A 21,774-nucleotide genomic window follows, 5' to 3' on the forward strand; every position below is an offset into this window, starting at 1 on the left:
GGAGAGGTTGATGGAGAGAATGTGTGACAGAGAGGTGGAGAGGTTGATGGAGAGAATGTGTGACAGAGAGATGGGGAGTTTGATGGAGGGATGGAGAGATGGCATTTCAGGGCTGAAGTCCTTGGCAGCTGAAGGCCTGCTGACCAATTGTCTGCTTCACAAACCAGAGGAACTGAGTGGAGGTCAGTTGTGGGTTTCGAAACAGAAACTTATCACAAACTCTCACCAGTCAGCTTTGATTGATGTGGTGCTGCACTCCAATCTCTGGTGTTAAATTGATTCTCTTTGTATATAACCACCTATTTATTGATGTCAATGATGAGACCATCAATTCACGCGACACGTGGTTGGAAGCGAACAGTGGTTTTAATCGTCTTACAACAGAGCCTGCCTGTGACGAGATGAACTCTAGATGAACTGGCAGCAGGCTCACAACAGCAACCTTTATACTTCCGGTTAGGGGGAGGAGCCATGGGTGGAGCCATGGGCGGAGCCAAGGGTGGAGCCCAGTACAAGTTCCTCATCTCCCCCTATGGGTAGAGCCGCGCAACTACACATGATCTAGTACAAGGGACAGGCTCAACAAATGTTGTACAATACAGTGTGGATTATTAGTGTTTATAATTCACCACAGTCAGTGATTCTGAATAGATCAGGTGCAATAGTGAGAGTAAAGCAATTACCTGTTGTGATTTGTAATGTACATTTTCATATTTTGAAACATCTCAGTGATGTATGTGTGTGGGAAATATACGTACAAGATGATTCTTTGCAAGATGGACATTTGTGCGACCAACACGGTTAATCAATGCTGACATCTACTGAAAATGTCAAAAATCAGAGCTGTACATTTTACTAATCCTGCCTGTTCTGCTGTTGCCATTAGTGTCCAGTAACATGGGCTCGAAGACACATTGTCCAGTTCTTCAGGCATCTTAAATTTCCGCACTGCCTGATGACAGCAGGTGGTGGAATTTAAACTCGATAAAAAATATCTGGAATTAAAGATATAATGAGGACCATGAAACCATGTGAAACCCATCAGTGAAAGGTTCACTAATGTCCTTTAGGGAAGGAAATCTGCCGTCCTGACCTGGTCTGGCCTACATGTAACTCCAGACCCTCAGAAATGTGGTTAACTCTTAACTGCCCTCTCAAGGGCAATTATGGTTGGACAATAAATGCCAGCACAGCCTCACAACCCAGGAATGAATTTGTAAAAACAATTTCGGGAAGAGAAAAGCAGTCAGCTGGGTTTAAACCCCTTCAGATCTCTGATCTGTGAGCCTTCATTTCTCTGTGAAATTATTTTTACTATCATAGAATCATAGAATCCATACAGTGCAAAAGAAAGTAATTCGGCCCATCGAGCCAGCATTGACCCTGCGAAAGAGCACCTCACCCAGGTCCATGCCCCCTACCCTATCCCAGCAACCCCACCTATCCTTTTTGGACACTAAGGGCAATTTATCACGGCCAATCCACCTAACCTGCACGTCATTGGGCTGTGAGAGGAAACCAGAGCACCCGGGGGGAACCCACGCAGACACGGCGAGGATGTGCAGACTCTGCACAGACATTGGGGGCGCGATTCTCCCATATGGGGAGAAATCGTAAGGCTGGCATCAAATCCGGGCGGGTTTGACGCCAGCCCCTCCCTTCCCGACCGGGAACCGATTCTGGTCCCCGGTCGGGGCTAGCATCCCGACGGCGTAAACTCTGGCATCGCGGGCTTAACGAATTTCGTTAAGCCCGCTTGCCGGAGTTAGCGCCGGCTGACGCGTCATATGACATCAGCCGCGCATGCGCGGATTGGAAGACTCCAACCCGCGCATGCGCGGATGACGTCATCGCGCATTTGCGCGAAACCCGCGCATGCGCGGGCCGGGATGCCCCTCAGCCGCCCCGCGAATGGATACTGCGGGGCGGCGGAAGGACAAAGAGTGCGCGGGTATCGGACCCGCTGCCCGCGATCGGTGCCCACCGATCGCGGGCCCATGGCACCCTTGGCACGGCCGTGGTACTGCCGTGCCAATCGGTGCCATGGTTTTAAAAATCGACAGTTTACGGCCGTTTTTACGAACGGCCAGACCAGGTGTGTTTGCCGTTCGTAAAAACAGCCGTAAAGGGCTGGGAACTCGGCCCATCCATCAGCTGAGAATCGCTGCCGGCCGTAAAAAAACGGCGGCAGCGATTCGTATCGGGAGTCGGGCGTGGGGGGGGAGGGAGAATAGCGGGAAGGCGTCGGAACAGTGTGGCCATAAAATTTTACGAGCCACGCTATTCTCCGCACCGTCGGGAGTGCGGAGAATCGCGCCCTGGGTACTTCAAAGCCATTCAAACCTGAAGGAAGATAATGAAACAACGCTGACAGCTGGGTGTGTGTGGAAGCTGTCAATTACAGCCTAGTAAAATCAATATCAAAGAGAAATGAATGAAAGACTTGCAGATGAGAGATTGGAGGGGGGGTTAAACCCAGCTGACTGGATGCCTTTCCAGGAATTGCCAGGTACTGCTTCCTGAGCCTGAGCCAGCGACTGTGTTGCCCAATCAGTGAAAGCAGTGATTGTTTTCACGGTATCTGTCTGGACTGCTCTCTTGCTTCAAGACATGATGTGGAGATGCCGGCGTTGGACTGGGGTGAGCACAGTAAGAAGTCTTACAACACCAGGTTAAAGTCGAACAGGTTTGTTTCAAACACGAGCTTTCGGAGCACGGCTCCTTCTTCAGGTGAATGGAAAGGCTTGTTCCAGAAATGTTTATATAGACACAGTCAGAGATGCCCCGGAATGCGAGCACAGGTGCTCGCATTCCGGGGCATCTCTGACTGTGTCTATATAAACATTTCTGGAACAAGCCTTTCCATTCACCTGAAGAAGGAGCCGTGCTCCGAAAGCTCGTGTTTGAAACAAACCTGTTGGACTTTAACCTGGTGTTGTAAGACTTCTTACCTTGCTTCAAGACAGGGGTCTTCCTTCTAGAGGCCTCTTTAATTAGGGGGGGTCTCTGGGTGGGAGGGGAGTCAGGTCACCCCCCATACTAGGGAGGGTGTGGGATGACCCAGAAAATCCCAGGGAGGGGGGATGGGAGCTGAATTGCATGTGGGGACAGAGAGGGAGGCCCAGCGGATCTCACTATCGACCGCCCTCTAAAAATGGGGCCTGATAGCGGGATTCCCTGGGGAATCCCTCGCAATCCTCACCATGTCCAAATTAGCATGACTAAGGATTGGGAATCTCTTCCTGATTTGCACTCCCAGCATGAGCACGATCAATTCAACTCCAGCGGGAGAACATAACTCTCAAACAGATGATCCTGGTCCTTGTTTCCATCCTGATCTGCAGTAATCGAGACATCCAGATCAACAATTCAGTCATTATCCTTAAAATTGCTTTTATAACAACTTGCCAAGCACCACCTCTTGTGCACACCACCAATCGCAGCCTTTGTGACGCAGGCCCAATATCCTCTCCACCTACAATCCCCAACTCCCCAACTCCCCGAATGTGAGGATTAAACGATCAGGATAATGCCACACTAATACCTTTTTTAAAGAAAGTAAAAGATACGTCAATAAAGAAATAAAGGAACTTTTATGAGCTCTTCAAAAAGAAGAGAAAAATACACAAAAAACAATAAGATAGACAGATGCGAAAATTTACAGAAAGAGGGAAAGAAAAACAATGAGTGGAGTCGAACACAAAAAGGAGAAATAAAGGGCCAAAAATAAACAGCAGGAAAAGGAGGTGGTCATAGGAAAAGAGAAACATTTCAATCCTTCAACAACATTGAAGAAATTTAACAAAATGTTGTGTTCTAGACGGACAGCTGTACATTGGCCTCTACACTGATTTTTTTGGAGAAGATCCTGCAATCTTTCGAAGCATGGGTTACCATTCGACAACCAGAACAGAACACGATGAAAGATTGCTGAAAGGTAATCATTTACAGTTTCTCTCCATTTTCGTTAATACTAAAGGACTGTTTGCCCAGTGCGAACTAAGCCGTGGGCTGTGTGCGTGCTGTGGGGCTCTGCACGTGCTGTGGGGCTCTGCACGTGCCGTGGGGCTGTGCCGTGCCGTGCCGTGGGGCTGTGCCGTGCCGTGCCGTGGGGCTGTGCCGTGCCGTGCCGTGCCGTGGGGCTGTGCGCATGCCGTGGGGCTCTGTGCCGTGGGGCTCTGTGCCGTGCCGTGGGGCTCTGTGCCGTGCCGTGGGGCTGTGCGCGTGCCGTGGGGCTGTGCGCGTGCCGTGGGGCTGTGCGCGTGCCGTGGGGCTGTGCGCGTGCCGTGGGGCTGTGCGCGTGCCGTGGGGCTGTGCGCGTGCCGTGGGGCTGTGCGCGTGCCGTGGGGCTGTGCGCGTGCCGTGGGGCTGTGCGCGTGCCGTTGGCTGTGCGCGTGCCGTGGGGCTGTGCGCGTGCCGTGGGGCTGTGCGCGTGCCGTGGGGCTGTGCGCGTGCCGTGGGGCTGTGCGCGTGCCGTGGGGCTGTGCGCGTGCCGTGGGGCTGTGCGCGTGCCGTGGGGCTGTGCGCGTGCCGTGGGGCTGTGCGCGTGCCGTGGGGGTTCTGCACGTGCCGTGGGGTTGTGCGCGTGCCGTGGGGCTGTGCGCGTGCCGTGGGGCTGTGCCCGTGCCGTGGGCTGTGAGCGTGCCGTGGGCTGTGCGCGTGCCGTGGGGCTGTGCGCGTGCCGTGGGGCTGTGCGCGTGCCGTGGGGCTGTGCGCGTGCCGTGGGGCTGTGCGCGTGCCGTGGGGCTGTGCGCGTGCCGTGGGGCTGTGCGCGTGCCGTGGGGCTGTGCGCGTGCCGTGGGGCTGTGCGCGTGCCGTGGGGCTGTGCGCGTGCCGTGGGGCTGTGCGCGTGCCGTGGGGCTGTGCCGTGCCGTGCCGTGGGGCTGTGCCGTGCCGTGCCGTGGGGCTGTGCGCGTGCCGTGGGGCTGTGTGCCGTGGGGCTGTGTGCCGTGGGGCTCTGTGCCGTGCCGTGGGGCTCTGTGCCGTGCCGTGGGGCTCTGTGCCGTGCCGTGGGGCTCTGTGCCGTGGGGCTCTGTGCCGTGCCGTGGGGCTCTGTGCCGTGCCGTGGGGCTGTGCGCGTGCCGTGGGGCTGTGCGCGTGCCGTGGGGCTGTGCGCGTGCCGTGGGGCTGTGCGCGTGCCGTGGGGCTGTGCGCGTGCCGTGGGGCTGTGCGCGTGCCGTGGGGCTGTGCGCGTGCCGTGGGGCTGTGCGCGTGCCGTGGGGCTGTGCGCGTGCCGTGGGGCTGTGCGCGTGCCGTGGGGCTGTGCGCGTGCCGTGGGGCTGTGCGCGTGCCGTGGGGCTGTGCGCGTGCCGTGGGGCTGTGCGCGTGCCGTGGGGCTGTGCGCGTGCCGTGGGGCTGTGCGCGTGCCGTGGGGCTGTGCGCGTGCCGTGGGGCTGTGCGCGTGCCGTGGGGCTGTGCGCGTGCCGTGGGGCTGTGCGCGTGCCGTGGGGTTCTGCGCGTGCCGTGGGGTTGTGAGCGTGCCGTGGGGCTGTGCGCGTGCCGTGGGGCTGTGAGCGTGCCGTGGGGCTGTGAGCGTGCCGTGGGGCTGTGCGCGTGCCGTGGGGCTGTGCGCGTGCCGTGGGGCTGTGCGCGTGCCGTGGGGCTGTGCGCGTGCCGTGGGGCTGTGCGCGTGCCGTGGGGCTGTGCGCGTGCCGTGGGGCTGTGCGCGTGCCGTGGGGCTGTGCGCGTGCCGTGGGGCTGTGCGCGTGCCGTGGGGCTGTGCGCGTGCCGTGGGGCTGTGCACGTGCCGTGGGGGCTGTGCGCGTGCCGTGGGGCTGTGCGCGTGCCGTGGGGCTGTGCGCGTGCCGTGGGGCTGTGCGCGTGCCGTGAGGCTGTGCGCGTGCCGTGGGGCTGTGCGTGTGCCGTGAGGCTGTGCGCGTGCCGTGGGGCTGTGAGTGTGCCGTGAGGCTGTGCGCGTGCCGTGGGGCTGTGAGTGTGCCGTGAGGCTGTGCGCGTGCCGTGGGGCTGTGAGTGTGCCATGGGGCTGTGAGTGTGCCATGAGGCTGTGCGCGTGCCGTGGGGCTGTGAGTGTGCCGTGGGGCTCTGTGCCGTGCCGTGGGGCTGTGAGTGTGCCGTGGGGCTGTGAGTGTGCCGTGGGGCTGTGAGTGTGCCGTGGGGCTCTGTGCCGTGCCGTGGGGCTGTGCCGTGCCGTGGGGCTGTGCCGTGCCGTGGGGCTGTGAGTGTGCCGTGGGGCTGTGCCGTGCCGTGGGGCTGTGCCGTGCCGTGGGGCTGTGCGCGTGCCGTGGGGCTGTGCGCGTGCCGTGGGGCTGTGCGCGTGCCGTGGGGCTGTGCGCGTGCCGTGGGGCTGTGAGCGTGCCGTGGGGCTGTGCGCGTGCCGTGGGGCTGTGAGTGTGCCGTGGGGCTGTGAGTGTGCCGTGGGGCTGTGCGCGTGCCGTGGGGCTGTGCGCGTGCCGTGGGGCTGTGCGCGTGCCGTGGGGCTGTGAGCGTGCCGTGGGGCTGTGCGCGTGCCGTGGGCCTGTGCGCGTGCCGTGGGGCTGTGCGCGTGCCGTGGGGCTGTGCGCGTGCCGTGGGGCTGTGCGCGTGCCGTGGGGCTGTGAGTGTGCCGTGGGGCTGTGAGTGTGCCGTGGGGCTGTGAGTGTGCCGTGGGGCTGTGAGTGTGCCGTGGGGCTGTGAGTGTGCCGTGGGGCTCTGTGCCGTGCCGTGGGCTGTGAGCGTGCCGTGGGGCTGTGCCGTGCCGTGGGGCTGTGCGCGTGCCGTGGGGCTGTGCGCGTGCCGTGGGGCTGTGCGCGTGCCGTGGGGCTGTGCGCGTGCCGTGGGGCTGTGCGCGTGCCGTGGGGCTGTGCGCGTGCCGTGGGGTTCTGCACGTGCCGTGGGGTTGTGCGCGTGCCGTGGGGCTGTGCGCGTGCCGTGGGGCTGTGAGCGTGCCGTGGGGCTGTGCGCGTGCCGTGGGGCTGTGCGCGTGCCGTGGGGCTGTGCGCGTGCCGTGGGGCTGTGCGCGTGCCGTGGGGCTGTGAGTGTGCCGTGGGGCTGTGCCGTGCCGTGGGGCTGTGCGCGTGCCGTGGGGCTGTGCGCGTGCCGTGGGCCTGTGCGCGTGCCGTGGGGCTGTGCGCGTGCCGTGGGGCTGTGCGCGTGCCGTGGGGCTGTGCGCGTGCCGTGGGGCTGTGCGCGTGCCGTGGGGCTGTGCGCGTGCCGTGGGGCTGTGCGCGTGCCGTGGGGCTGTGCGCGTGCCGTGGGGCTGTGCGCGTGCCGTGGGGCTGTGCGCGTGCCGTGGGGCTGTGCGCGTGCCGTGGGGCTGTGCGCGTGCCGTGGGGTTCTGCGCGTGCCGTGGGGTTGTGAGCGTGCCGTGGGGCTGTGCGCGTGCCGTGGGGCTGTGAGCGTGCCGTGGGGCTGTGAGCGTGCCGTGGGGCTGTGCGCGTGCCGTGGGGCTGTGCGCGTGCCGTGGGGCTGTGCGCGTGCCGTGGGGCTGTGCGCGTGCCGTGGGGGTGTGCGCGTGCCGTGGGGCTGTGCGCGTGCCGTGGGGCTGTGCGCGTGCCGTGGGGCTGTGCGCGTGCCGTGGGGCTGTGCGCGTGCCGTGGGGCTGTGCGCGTGCCGTGGGGCTGTGCGCGTGCCGTGGGGCTGTGCGCGTGCCGTGGGGCTGTGCGCGTGCCGTGGGGCTGTGCGCGTGCCGTGGGGCTGTGCGCGTGCCGTGAGGCTGTGCGCGTGCCGTGGGGCTGTGCGTGTGCCGTGAGGCTGTGCGCGTGCCGTGGGGCTGTGAGTGTGCCGTGAGGCTGTGCGCGTGCCGTGGGGCTGTGAGTGTGCCGTGAGGCTGTGCGCGTGCCGTGGGGCTGTGAGTGTGCCATGGGGCTGTGAGTGTGCCATGAGGCTGTGCGCGTGCCGTGGGGCTGTGAGTGTGCCGTGGGGCTCTGTGCCGTGCCGTGGGGCTGTGAGTGTGCCGTGGGGCTGTGAGTGTGCCGTGGGGCTGTGAGTGTGCCGTGGGGCTCTGTGCCGTGCCGTGGGGCTGTGCCGTGCCGTGGGGCTGTGCCGTGCCGTGGGGCTGTGAGTGTGCCGTGGGGCTGTGCCGTGCCGTGGGGCTGTGCCGTGCCGTGGGGCTGTGCGCGTGCCGTGGGGCTGTGCGCGTGCCGTGGGCCTGTGCGCGTGCCGTGGGGCTGTGCGCGTGCCGTGGGGCTGTGAGCGTGCCGTGGGGCTGTGCGCGTGCCGTGGGGCTGTGAGTGTGCCGTGGGGCTGTGAGTGTGCCGTGGGGCTGTGCGCGTGCCGTGGGGCTGTGCGCGTGCCGTGGGGCTGTGCGCGTGCCGTGGGGCTGTGAGCGTGCCGTGGGGCTGTGCGCGTGCCGTGGGCCTGTGCGCGTGCCGTGGGGCTGTGCGCGTGCCGTGGGGCTGTGCGCGTGCCGTGGGGCTGTGCGCGTGCCGTGGGGCTGTGAGTGTGCCGTGGGGCTGTGAGTGTGCCGTGGGGCTGTGAGTGTGCCGTGGGGCTGTGAGTGTGCCGTGGGGCTGTGAGTGTGCCGTGGGGCTCTGTGCCGTGCCGTGGGCTGTGAGCGTGCCGTGGGGCTGTGCCGTGCCGTGGGGCTGTGAGCGTGCCGTGGGGCTGTGTGCGTGCCATGGGGCTGTGTGCGTGCCGTGGGGCTGTGTGCGTGCCATGGGGCTGTGCGCGTGCCGTGGGGCTGTGCGCGTGCCATGGGGCTGTGCGCGTGCCATGGGGCTGTGCGCGTGCCATGGGGCTGTGCGCGGGCCGTGGGGCTGTGCGCGTGCCGTGGGGCTGTGCGCGTGCCGTGGGGCTGTGCACGTGCCGTGGGGCTGTGCGCGTGCCGTGGGGCTGTGCGCGTGCCGTGGGGCTGTGCGCGTGCCGTGGGGCTGTGCGCGTGCCGTGGGGCTGTGCACGTGCTGTGGGGTTGTGCGCGTGCCGTGGGGCTGTGCGCGTGCCATGGGGATGTGCACGTGCCATGGGGCTGTGCACGTGCCGTGGGGCTGTGCGCGTGCCGTGGGGATGTGCACGTGCCGTGGGGCTCTGTGCGTGCCGGGGGGCTATGTGCGTGCCGTGGGGCTGTGCGCGTGCCGTGGGGCTGTGCGCGTGCCGTGGGGCTGTGCACGTGTCGTGGGGTTGTGCGCGTGCCATGGGGCTGTGCACGTGCCGTGGGGCTGTGAGCGTGTCATGGGGCTGTGCGCGTGCCGTGGGGCTGTGCGCGTGCCATGGGACTGTGCACGTGCCGTGGGGCTGTGCGCGTGCCGTGGGGCTGTGCGCGTGCCATGGGACTGTGCACGTGCCGTGGGGCTGTGCGATCGTGCCGTGGGGCTGTGTGTGTGCCGTGGGGCTGTGAGCGTGCCATAGGGCTGTGCACGTGCCGTGGGGCTGTGTGTGTGCCGTGGGGCTGTGAGCGTGCCGTAGGGCTGTGCACGTGCCATGGGGCTGTGCACGTGCCATGGGGCTGTGCGCGTGCCGTGGGGCTGTGAGCGTGCCGTGGGGCTGTGAGCGTGCCGTGGGGCTGTGCGCGTGCCATGGGGCTGTGCACGTGCCGTGGGCTGTGTGTGTGCCGTGTCCCAGCGTGAACTAGCTCCTTGTGTGTAACTGAGCATAGGTTTAAAGATGTAATGGTTGCAGAGAACTCAATCAGGCGCTCTTTTGTAAAATTAGCAAACAGTTTGGTCATAAAGCCAGAAAATGCTGGATAAACCCAACAAGCCTGTCAGCACCCGTGGAGAGAGAAGCAGAATTATCGGAGAATCCGTATGTTCTTCAGAGCTGAAAAGGCGAAGAATTGTGATGGATTATCAGAGGGAGTGGAAGAGGATAGAAGGTCAGGGACAGGTTGGAACTACGGAGAGATTGACAAAGATGAACACAATAGTTTGTGATTATTGGGGAATTAACTACAATCCACAAGACGTCAAACACATCTCCCCTGTTGAGTAGATTAGGATTGTTTTCATTGGAAAGACGGAGGTTGAGGGGAGACCTGATTGAGGTCTACAAAATTATAAGAGGTTTGGACAGGGTGGATAGCAACAAGCTTTTTCCAAGAGTGGGGGTGTCAATTACAAGGGGTCACGATTTCAAGGTGAGAGGGGGAAAGTTTAAGGGAGATGTGCGTGGAAAGTTTTTTATGCAGAGGGTGGTGGGTGCTTGGAACGCTTTGCCGGCAGAGGTGAAAAGAAATGTGGTAGAGGCGGGCACAATAGCATCATTTAAGATGCATCTGGACAGATATATGAACGGGCGGGGAAAAGAGGGAAGTAGATCCTTGGAAAATAGGCTACAGGTTTAGACAAAGGATCTGGATCGGCGCAGGCTGGGAGGGCCGAAGGGCCTGTTCCTGTGCTGTAATTTTCTTTGTTCTTTGTTCTGTTGGAGACAAAATGGTTAAATATCTTGAGGGGCAGCACTCCACATCATGTGGGGAATTGCAAAGTAGTTGTGCCTCCTTAATCTGTGCCATTGGCATCATCCTGCCCCACTCGATAGTCACCTCGCCAATTTAGCCAACTGCTCCCAACAAAACTGCCAACAGTTTGAGAGGTTGCAAATTGTTGCTCTAAACTCTAACATTTCCACTGCCTCCTGAAAAACTCTGAATGTCAGCTGCTAAAATCTGAATAATAACAATAATAATCTCTTATTGTCATAAGTGGGCCTCAATAAAGTTACTGTGAAAAGACCCTAGTCATTTCAATCCCTGAATTTCATGGATTAGTTCAATGTTACTATAATTTATTTTGATCTCCGTTTACAAAGTTTTGTTGAACTGCATCCGTACAAATATGAAGTTTCAGTAATTGAATTGAACAAAACAGGCTGTGATCCTTTGGAGGAATTACAGTAAAAGAATGATGGATTCACAGCTGTTATTTTTACCCCAAAACAATTTGTGTTAGTTTTTCTGCCTGTTGTTTAAACTGTGCAGGCCAGAACATTTCCTCTGAAGATTCCACATTTCTCTATAATAACTCCCAGCTACAAACCAGGGTAATCACAGGTTTCATCACCAATTTTGCACCAAGTCAGATGATTTTAGCCAACATATGGCCATTCAGCCGCTTGAGCAAGCTCCTCCAATTAATAGGATCATGGTTAATATGATGGTAACCCCAAATCTGCATCCTGCCCACCTCTGATAACCTTTCACTCCCTTGCTTATCAAGAATTTATCTAGCTCTGCCTTAAAAAGATTCAAAGACTTTGCTTCCACCATCTTCTCAGGAAGAGAGTTCCAAAGATTCATAGAGCCAGTCTTACAACACCGAAAAGACCCTTCGGCCCATCGAGTCTGCACCAGCAATAACTACCCCTAATCTGTCACTGATCCCACTTACCGGCACCTGTCCCATATCCTGGAATGTGAGGGTGTCTCAGGTTTCCAGCCTCCATTACCTTCCCAGGCCGTACATTCCAGATTCTCAACACCCTCTGAGTGAAAACAACATTCTCAAATCCCCTCGGAACCCCCTGCCCCACACCCTGAAACTATGCCCTCCTGTGATTGACCCTCAACCAAGGGGAACAGCTGCTTCCTACTTATCCTGTCCAAACCCTCATATAATGATAATCTTTATTGTCACAAGTAGGCTTACATTAACACTGCAATGAATTTACTGTGAAAAGCCCCTAGTCGCCACATTCCGGCGCCTATTTGGGTAATCAGAGGGAGAATTCAGAATGTCCAATTCACCGAACAGCACGTCTTTCGGGACTTGAGGGAGGAAACTGGAGCACCCGGAGGAAACCCACGCAGACACGGGAAGAAAGTGCAGACTCCACACAGACAGTGACCCAAGCCGGGAATCGAACCTGGCGCTGTGAAGCAACAGTGCTGCTGTAAAACTCTTATACACCTCAGTCATATCCCCCCTCAGCCTTCTCTGCTCTAAAGAAAACAATCCCAACCTATCCAGTCTCTCCTTATAGCTCAGATGCTCCATCCCAGGCAACATCCTGGTGAATCTCCTCTGCAACCCTCCAGTGCAATCACATCCTTCCCATAGTGAGGTGACCAGAACTGCACACAGTACTCCAACTGTGGCCTAACCAATGTTCTGAACAGCTCCAACATAACCTCTTTGCTTTTATAGTCTATACCACGACTGACAAAGGTAAGTGTCCCATTTGCCTCCTTAACAACCCTATTCACCTCCTCTGCCGCCTTCAGGGATCTGTGAACAAGTTCCCCAAGATCCATCTGTTCCTCTGAGCTTCCTAGTATCCTGCCATTCATTACATCCTCCCTTGAACTGTTTCTTCTTCCAAAGTGCATCATCCCACACTTATTAGGGTTAAATACAATCTGCCACTGCTCTGCGCATCTGACCAACCCATCTATATCTTATGGCAACCTTCGACCCTCTTCTTCATTGTTAACCACCCTACTAATCTTGGGTGTAGTCTGCAAACTTACTTATCATGCCCCCCACATTCTCATTTATATCATTTATATATAACAATAAGGGACCTATCACTGATCCCTGGGGTGCGCCGGTGGACACCGGCCTCCAGTGACTCAAACAGCGTCTCCCACTACCCATCTGTGTCCTGTTACTGAGCCAGTTTCAGATCCACCTCGACAGGTTTCCTTGCATTCCAGGTGCTTGAACCGTCTCAATCAGTCTTCCATGTGGGACCTTGTCAAAGGCTTTGCTAAAATCCATATAAACAACATCAACTGCACTTCCTTCATCCACACTCACTCACTTTATCCAAACATTCTCTCAGATTTGTTAGGCATGATCTTCCTAAGCCATGCTGACTATCCCTTATCAACCCAGGCCTTTCCAAGTGGAAATTAATTCTCTTGAGCATTTCTTCCAATAGTTTTCCGACCATTGATGTGAAACTCACCAGTCTGTAACTCCCTGGTTTATCTCTACCACCCTTCTTGAAAAGTGGAACAACATTAGCTGTTCTCCAGTGGCCCCATGACCCGTGGCCAGAAAGGAATTAAAAACTTGCGTCAGAGCCCCTACAATCTCCCCCATCGCCTCCCACAGCAGCCTGTAATATAATTCATCCAGGCCTGGGATATATTTATTCTTAAGTCCGTCAAAGTCTCCAATACCTCCTCACTTCCTATGTCAAACTACTCGAGGTCCTCAGTCACATTTCCAGAATTCTATACTTATGCCCTCCTTCTTCCCTGTGAAGACCAATGAGAAGTATTCATTTAACACCCGAACAATATCCTGCAACTTCACAGATTGCCCCCTTGGTCCCTAGTGGGCCCCACTCTTTCCCTGGTTAACCTCTTCCCCTTAATGTATTTAGAGAATATCTTAAGATTCTGCCTGATCTTATTCACAAGTCCTTTTTCATGCCCCCTTTTTGCTCTTCTAATTACTTTCATAAGTTCCCTCTTGCACTTCTTAAATTTCTCGAGGGCCTCAGTTGAATTTCTCCCTATGAACTTGCAAAAAGCCTTTCCCATCCCCCTTATCCAGCCCTGGATTTTCCCAGATATCCAGGGTTCCCTGAACTTATTGCTCCTACATTTCCCCCGAAAGGAACATGCTGGGCCTGTGCCCTCCCATTTCCTTTTTGCTGTCCACTGTAGATTTTCCCACATAGGCTGTTCACTGCCAACTTTGGCCAGATCCTGCCTTATTTTCGTAAAATCTACTTTGCCTCAAACCATTTTTTGCAGGTCATCTTTTCCTTGTCCATACCAAACTTGAACCATACCGTATTGTGGTCGCTATCACTAAAATGCTCCTCAACTGACTCACGTTACTCTGAAAATATTTCACGTCACCTCCATTTTAAATGGGCGTTCCCTTATTTATAAATAGTGACCCCCTAGTTCTAGATTCTCCCACAAGAGGAAACATCCACACTGTCGATACCCCTCAGGATCTGATTTAGCTCACTGCGCTAAATCGCTGGCTTTTAAAGCAGACCAAGCAGACCAGCAGCACGGTTCGATTCCCGTACCAGCCTCCCCGGACAGGCGCCGGAATGTGGCGACTAGGGGCTTTTCACAGTAACTTCATTGAAGCCTACTCGTGACAATAAACGATTTTCATTTTCATTTCTTATATATTTCAATCAAGTCACCTCTTACTCTTCTAAACTCCAGGGAATAACAGCCTAACCTTTCCAATGTTTACTCCAAAATGATACTCCAAAAGCGGTCTCACTCAATATCCTGTGTAACCGAAGCCTAACCTCCATACTTTTGCATTCAATCCCCCTTGTAATAAATTAGAACATTCAATTAACTTTCCTAATTACTTGCTCTTCCTGCATACTGGCCATTTGTGATTCATGCACAAAGACATGAAGATTCCCCCCCCCCCCCCCCTCCTCCTCCTCCTCCCTCCTCCCACCCATGTTCCACACACACACACACCTCAAGAGCTCTGCAATCTCTCACCATTTATATCGGATTATTTTTACTCTTGCTGCCGAAATGGACAATTTTACATTTTACCACATTATACTCCACTTGGCAGATCTTTACTCACTCACTTAACCTATCAATATTTTTTGACCCTCCTTGTGTCCTCTTCACAATTTACTTTCTGCCTATCTTTGTGTCATCAGGAAATTTGGCAATCACCTTTCAATCCCTTCATCCAAGTCTTTATATAAACTGTTGAGGTTCCAGCGCTGATCCCTGTGACACACCGATTGTTACATCTGTCAACCAGAAAAATGCCCATTTGTGCCTACTCGTAGAATTGCATAGAATTTACAGTGCAGAAGGAGGCCATTCGGCCCATCGAGTCTGCACCGGCTCTTGGAAAGAGCACCCTACCCAAGCCCATACCTCCACCCTATCCCCATAACCCAGTAACCCCACCCAACACTAAGGGCAATTTGGACCCTGAGGGCAATTTATCACGGCCAATCCACCTAACCTGCACATCTTTGGACTGTGGGAGGAGTCCGGAGGAAACCCACGCACACACGGGGAGAACGTGCAGACTCCACACAGACAGTGACCCAGCCGGGATTCGAACCTGGGACCCTGGAGCTGTGAAGCATTTGTGCTAACCACTATGCTACCGTGCTGCCCACTCGTTTCTTGTTAGCCAGCCAATCTTCTATTGAAGCTGATGTATTACCCCCTAGTCCATGAGCTTTTATTTTCTGCAATAACCTTTGATGTGGCACCTTATCAAATGTCTTCTGGAAATCTAAATACTGTACATCCACCATTTCCCTTTATCCATGTTATGTTCCTCCCTCAGAAAACTCCAATAAGTTGGTGAAACATAATTTCCTTTTCACAAAACCATGTTGACTCTGTCATGTGCCCTGTAGTTCTTTAATAATAGCTTCTAAAATTTTGCCTATGCTTGGCGTTGTTATCTGGTCTGTGGTCTTCTACTTTCTCCCCTTCACTCTTTGAACAATGAAGTTACATTTGCTATCTTCCAATCTAATAAGACATTCCTGAATGTAGGGATTTCTGGAAAATTAAAACCAATGTATCAACTCTCTGATTAGAACCTGTTCATCTCCAACAATTCACTCAGTTCCACTTCTCTGATCATTACAATTTTCATGCGTTCCCCCTTCCCTTCTTACTCTGCCACAGGAGAAGAAGTTAGTTATTTGGTTAGCAGTGAATGGTAAAACCCTCAAGATTATTGACAGTCAGAGACATCTTGGTGTACAGGTCCACAGGTCACTGAAAGGGGCAACACAGGTGGAGAAGGTAGTCAAGAAGCCTTACGGCATGCTGCCTTCATCTGCCGGGGTATTGAGTATAAAAATTGGCAAGTCATGTTGCAGCTGTATAGAACCTTAGTTAGGGCACACTTGGAGTACAGTGTTCAAGTCTGGTCACCATACTATCAGAAGGATGTGGAGGCTTTAGAGAGGGTGCAGAAGAGATTTACCAGGATGTTGCCTGGTATGGAGGGCATTAGCTATGAGGAGAGGTTGAATAAACTTGGTTTGTTCTCACTGGAACGACGGAGGTTGAGGGGCGACCTGATAGAGGTCTACAAAATTATGAGGGGCACAGACAGAGTGGAAAGTCAGAGGCTTTTCCCCAGGGTAGAGGGGTCATTATGAGGGGACATAGGTTTAAGGACTGTGGGGTAAAGTTTAGAGGAGATGTACGAGGCAAGTTTTTTACACAGAGGTTAGTGGGTGCCTGGAGCTCGCTGCCGGAGGAGGTGGTGGAAGCAGGGATGATAGTGGCATTTAAGGGGCATCTTCACAAATACATGAATAGGATGGGAGTAGAGGGATACGGACCCTGGAAGTGTAGATTTTAGTTTAGACGGGCAGTATGGTTGGCGCAGGCTTGGAGGGCCGAAGGGCCTGTTCCTGTGCTGTACTTTGCTTTGTTCTTTGTTCACTGCTGTCTCAGCGCCAGGGATCCGGGTTCAATTCTGGCCTTGGGTCACTGTCTCTGTGGAGTTTCCACTTCCTCCCCATGTCTTCGTGGGTTTCCTCCGGCTTCTCTGGTTTCCTCCCAAAGTTCAAAGATGTGCAGATTAGATGGGGTTGTGGGGATAGGGCAGAGAAGCGGACATGCGTGGGGTGTTCTTTCAGAGGGCCGGTGCAAACTCAACGGGCTAAATGGCCTCCTTCTGCACTGTAGGGATTCTATGGAGATACAGCCAGAAGCCTCGTCATCAATCTGCACAATGGGAGCCGCGGGGGGGGGATTAAATCTGAACGCAATGGTATCGAGAAATTCCAGGAGCAATAGTTAATTTATACTAAGTTTTCATAAAAACTTAGAAGTCAGTTCCCAGATATGTCCTGGTAAACCAGGACCTAAGGTCTCAATTTCACATCGACAAGATGTTCACTCAGATGCTGTTAAAATTGTATTAACAATTTTAAGGGTTACAAATAAAAATGAATATGCTATTAGAAATGTTCAAATGTACTGCAGCATTGATACACAGACTGATAAATAAATACTAACTCCAGCAATTAGCAACCTCAAGATTCCTGTTACCTCCAAACGCTTCAGAACCAGTGCAGGTAGCCACTAAAATACATGAACAAATATTACGGTTAGTGCATTCATAACACATTACCTCAAAATTAATACTAAACATTATTATACTCTAACATGAGAAGTTACATTTACAAAGCAATATGAACGATTATTGCAAAACCTTAGATCTGGATATCATCCAAAATTATAACATTAATAATGATCTGAATTTGGTCATATTTAACCAATGTTAGCATGTCTCTCTGCAAGCAATGTTAGCAATCCCCAGTGAGTTCCACATAAAAGCAGAATTATTAATCAGAAACAACTCCACAATAGAAGAATATTGATTGACTGTCCAGAAGTCTTTGATCATAAAGAACAGTCCATTCATATCCTTGAAGTAGACCACTTGCCTAGCTCAGAATAAATTCACTTCCCGCACATGGGCCATATTTCTTTTAAAATTTATGTTCCATCAGCAAGTTTGTTTATAATCCATTAATGTAATCCAAGGATCTTTCTTTTCATTTAGTTGATTTATTTTCTGTCCATGTTCCTTTGAAGTTTATTGTATTTAAAAAACAGACAGTCAGCTCAGAGGGAGACAAAGCAAATGCTCGAGTCCACTCTGCCCCCTATCGTCTGGTACCCCCTTGATCCACCTGCACTTCCTCCACCCAGGACCAATACTATCGTCCACCACTTTCCCCAACCTCATATAAATCAATATAATTACCAAAACCAATTCCAGCAACCTCGCAAAAATTTGCACCGACAACTGTGAGGGTTTTATTTTTAAACCTATCACAGGACATCTCTTGCTTTCCTAAAAAAAAATATTTGGAACATTTACTCAAAACGTAGCGAACTACTCAAAATAATTCTAGCCAAAATTATAGCCAATAATTATAGCCAATAATTATAACCAATAATTATAACCAATAATTATAGCCAATACAAGCTCCTCTCTAAACTAATATTTCCATGATCCTAGCTATGCTCCCACTTTAGTTAATCTCTTCTGCACACTTCACGATCAAAGACCTTGATGTAAATGTTCCCAGTATCATATTGACATAGTAAGTGGGAGTGGGGGTAAAGTTCAAGGAGAGGGTAAGTGGGGGAACGTGGTTTGTGTGTAACAGAACCTGTTTCACAGGCGTAAGGGTGACTGTTATCTTTCTGCCTCTGAAAGAATTTCCCAGGACTGGGCTGTAAGCAATCAGCAGCCCAATCCAGAGTTGGTTAAACAATTGGAGTAATCAAAGCCCCATCTAGGGGCTCTTTTCCAAATGGGAGGGCAGTTTCCTGATGTTGGAGCAGCCAACACCACCCCCACCAACCAAAGCAGTGCCAACAGTTTCTGAGGTGGTCTCAGAGCAGAAGATCGGGGCATTGACAGAGCCAGAGGCTGCACGTCCCAATGGAGGAGTTGTCAGAAGGAAAGGTCACAGCTGCTGCCAAAAGTAATCCTATTGAGGACCCTCTGCTCTACACTCCTGGGTCTGCAAGCAATGAACTCCTCATTCTCAAATTTACACGCTGTCCAAATTCTCCATGCTGAGCCACCTGTGATTACATTTGTCTCAGTAACGTCCAGTTCCCTCAATGGGACCCCCAGCCAGCCTGTGCTGTGGATTTCCGGCCACTGAAACTCACTCGCTGCCCTTAATAAGACAGCAGGCACCATTCCAGGTAATCCCTGGACGTTTGCACTGACAGGTGTCCCGATAACATGGGCACGTTCTGGACCTCATATAGAGGTCAGGATTCCAACACTCCGTTTAAAATTTAGCCTGTGGTCTCTACCACAGTTTTTCACAATACACCTGAAGAAGATTCCAGAATGGAATATTGGCTCCAAAGACCATAACTTTTATCTTTTTTTATATAAAATATAGAGGACAGACACAGGACCACTGAATAGTATTAACAACAATTACAATTTTATTAAACATAGAAAAATTAAATTATAATACAAAATACTCGAGTGGCACGGCGGCGCAATGGTTAGCATTGCTGCCTCATGGCGCCAAGGACCCGGGTTCAATCCCGGCTCTGGGTCGCTGTCCGTGTGGAGTTTGCACATTCTCTGCGTGTTTGAGTGGGTTTCGCCCCCACAAACCGAAGATATGCAGGGTAAGTGGATTGGCCATGCTAAATTGCCTCTTATTTGGAAAAAAAGATTTGGGTACTCAGAATTTTTTTAAAAAGATACAAAATACTCCTTTTACTCCCGCCTGCCTTTAGCTTAATAATTACACACGGGTTTTAGGATTAACAGTTAACAAAGTACATCTTAAGCTACAATGGTCTCATTAACATACAAAATCCCTTTTAAGCAAAGCTGGCTGTGGTCAAACACACTCCTCTGTGAACCCACGTGAATTTCTGTGGATTTCTCCTTAAAATCCCCCCAGAGATTCTTATACCGTGATCCACCTTATCTTACTGAACTCCAGCTCCCACACCAGTGCTTTCAAATTCTGCTTTCAAAAGTCACACTTTCAAATATTCTTTTAAATTCTGCTTTTCCTTCTCTGCTTCCATCAAGGTTTCACTGTCAGGTTTTCCACCCCCCCCCCCCCCCCCCCCTTCAGGTTTCCTTCATCTTAAAAGCACAAACTCCGAGACCCAGCCACCGATTTCCACAATTATTTCAAATAATTTCTCACAAACCTGTGGCGGGATTCTCTGATCCTGAGGCTAAGTGTTGACGGCGTCGGAAACGCCGTCGCGTTTCCCGACATTGTCAACACGGCCCCAGGATCAGCAATTCTGGCCCATATAGAGGGCCAACAGGAAGCTGGAGCAGTTCACACTGTTCCAGCTGCTGATCTGGCCATGGAATGGGCGCCGGGGAATGCGCGCATGTGCAGTGGGTCCGCCGCGAACCCGCGTATGCGCAGTCCCACCGACGCGATTTCCACGCATGCGCGGTGTCTCCCTTGTCCGCGCCGGCCCCGACCCAACATGGTGCAGGAGTACAGGGGCCAGCGCGGAAGAAAGGAGGCCGGGAGACAGAGAGGCCGGCCTGCAGATCAGTGGGTCCTGATCACGGGCCAGACCACATCGGCGGCCCCCCCCCGGGGTCGGATCCCCTCCCCCGCCACAGGCCGCCACCCGACCCTTCAACGCCGAGGTCCCGCCGGCTCACAGCAGTTTAGAACGGCGCCGCTGGGACTTGGGTTTTTATTACGGCCGCTCGGCCCATCTGGGCGGGAGAATCATGGGGGGGCGCGTAGAGTGGCCCCTGACTGGCGCCGCGCCGACCACGCCGGCCCCAATGGCGCCAATTCTCCGCTCTGTGGTGAATCGCGTCCTGGCGTCGGGGCGGCGTGGCACGGGGTCGGAGAATCCTGCCCCTGACCTCTTCTGCAAATATCCTTCTGGCCGCACGACCCAACGCCTTTTCAACTCTGGCTTTTCTGAACAGCAATCTGCTCCGGTTCCCAGTTTCCTGTTTATTTAGCTTCAGACTTCTTGAAAACTTTCCATTTCTCTAGATACGTTAAATTGCTGGACTTCTGGTTTCTGGAATATTTCTTCTTAATGATTACTCCATAGTATGGCTTTTCTTCTAGCAAGGCTGAGGGAGATGTTCCCTCTTTAGCCTTCCAAAACCAACTGTTCCCAATAGAGCTGCCTTCTCTCTCAGTACCCATCTCCAACTGTAATGAAAATTAGCTAAACTAAAACTAAACTGCTTCTCTACCCCAGTTGCTAAGCAACCACTATTGGTTCATTTACTCTTTATGCCATAACTCTTTCGAAGAACAATAGAATCACAATTGGAACTGAATGATAAAAAATCCTGCACATGGTTGCACAACACTTAGCCTCAGGATCAGAGAATCCCGCCACAGGTTTGTGAGAAATTATTTGAAATAATTGTGGAAATCGGTGGCTGGGTCTCGGAGTTTGTGCTTTTAAGATGAAGGAAACCTGAAGGGGGGGGGGGGGTGGAAAACCTGACAGTGAAACCACCCAGATCATTCTGGAAGACCAACCTCCAGTATGTTTAAAATATTTCTAATTTGATTAATTACATGTTCTGATAGAACCCAAGTTTGTGGCAGCTCACCTGATTGCAGAGAATGATGACAGAGATGACGACAAAGTTTACTTTTTCTTCACTGAGAAGGCTCTGGAGACAGAGGGAGGAAGCATTGCCATCTACTCCAGGGTGGGAAGACTATGTGCCGTAAGTGAAATGATATAATTCCATGGGCTCTTGCTCGATCTATAGCCAGTGAGTGAGACCGTCACCTGGATTTAGTTCCAGTCAGTTGTATTTTTGTTAAAGGAGAGATTGATCAGTCATTGGTGCCTCCAATAATAACAAGAAATTGGGGTCTCAACAAATTGGTGTTTTCTGCACATTGCCGAACTCTTTATCGCAACAGCATTGATTCTCTCTGGAAAGACATCAATTCTAAACTGACATCACCTAGTTCAGGATTACATGTAGATATTCCAAAATTGGTAAGATGGCATATTGTGTACCCCCTTATCCATGTAAATATTTAGATAGGACCAGGAAATGACCCTCAGCATGAAGCAAGCTAAAAAGCTGACCTCGAGCAGGCTGATGAACAGCGTAGGGGATAACCGCCCGCACAGTTTGGGTACCTTTCCTGTGTCTATTGGCCAGAAGGGTTTGAATACCAGGTCAGATACCAGCCCCCAGAAAAAGGGTGTATTAAAAAGTGGTCAGGGACAGGGGCTGGGAGGTGGCAGTGCTCAAACAATCCCCTTCTTCAGATAGGAGAGAAAGTGGATTTCGGAGGGAGGGTGAATAGAGGGAGGTTGAATGGAGGGAGGGTGGATGGAGGGATGGCGAATAGAGGGAGGGCGGACAGAGGGAGGGAGAGAGGGCGGAGGAGCACTGACGCGAGCAGAATGTTGTTTTGAGAAGATGCTGAGAT

The 21,774-nt window shown here is 53.4% G+C and overlaps 1 protein-coding gene across 1 annotated transcript in view; it reads left to right on the forward strand.

Annotated features, from left to right (window-relative positions):
• Positions 1–21,774, forward strand: part of LOC119973814 (semaphorin-3E-like) — a 269,960-nt gene that overhangs the window by 164,980 nt on the left and 83,206 nt on the right. The window contains 2 exon segments of the mRNA XM_038812238.1: positions 3,821–3,937; positions 20,908–21,050. Of these exon segments, the coding sequence (XP_038668166.1) occupies positions 3,821–3,937; positions 20,908–21,050 (260 nt within the window).

This window comes from Scyliorhinus canicula, chromosome 11 (assembly GCF_902713615.1).
Source record: "Scyliorhinus canicula chromosome 11, sScyCan1.1, whole genome shotgun sequence".
NCBI lineage: Eukaryota > Metazoa > Chordata > Chondrichthyes > Carcharhiniformes > Scyliorhinidae > Scyliorhinus > Scyliorhinus canicula.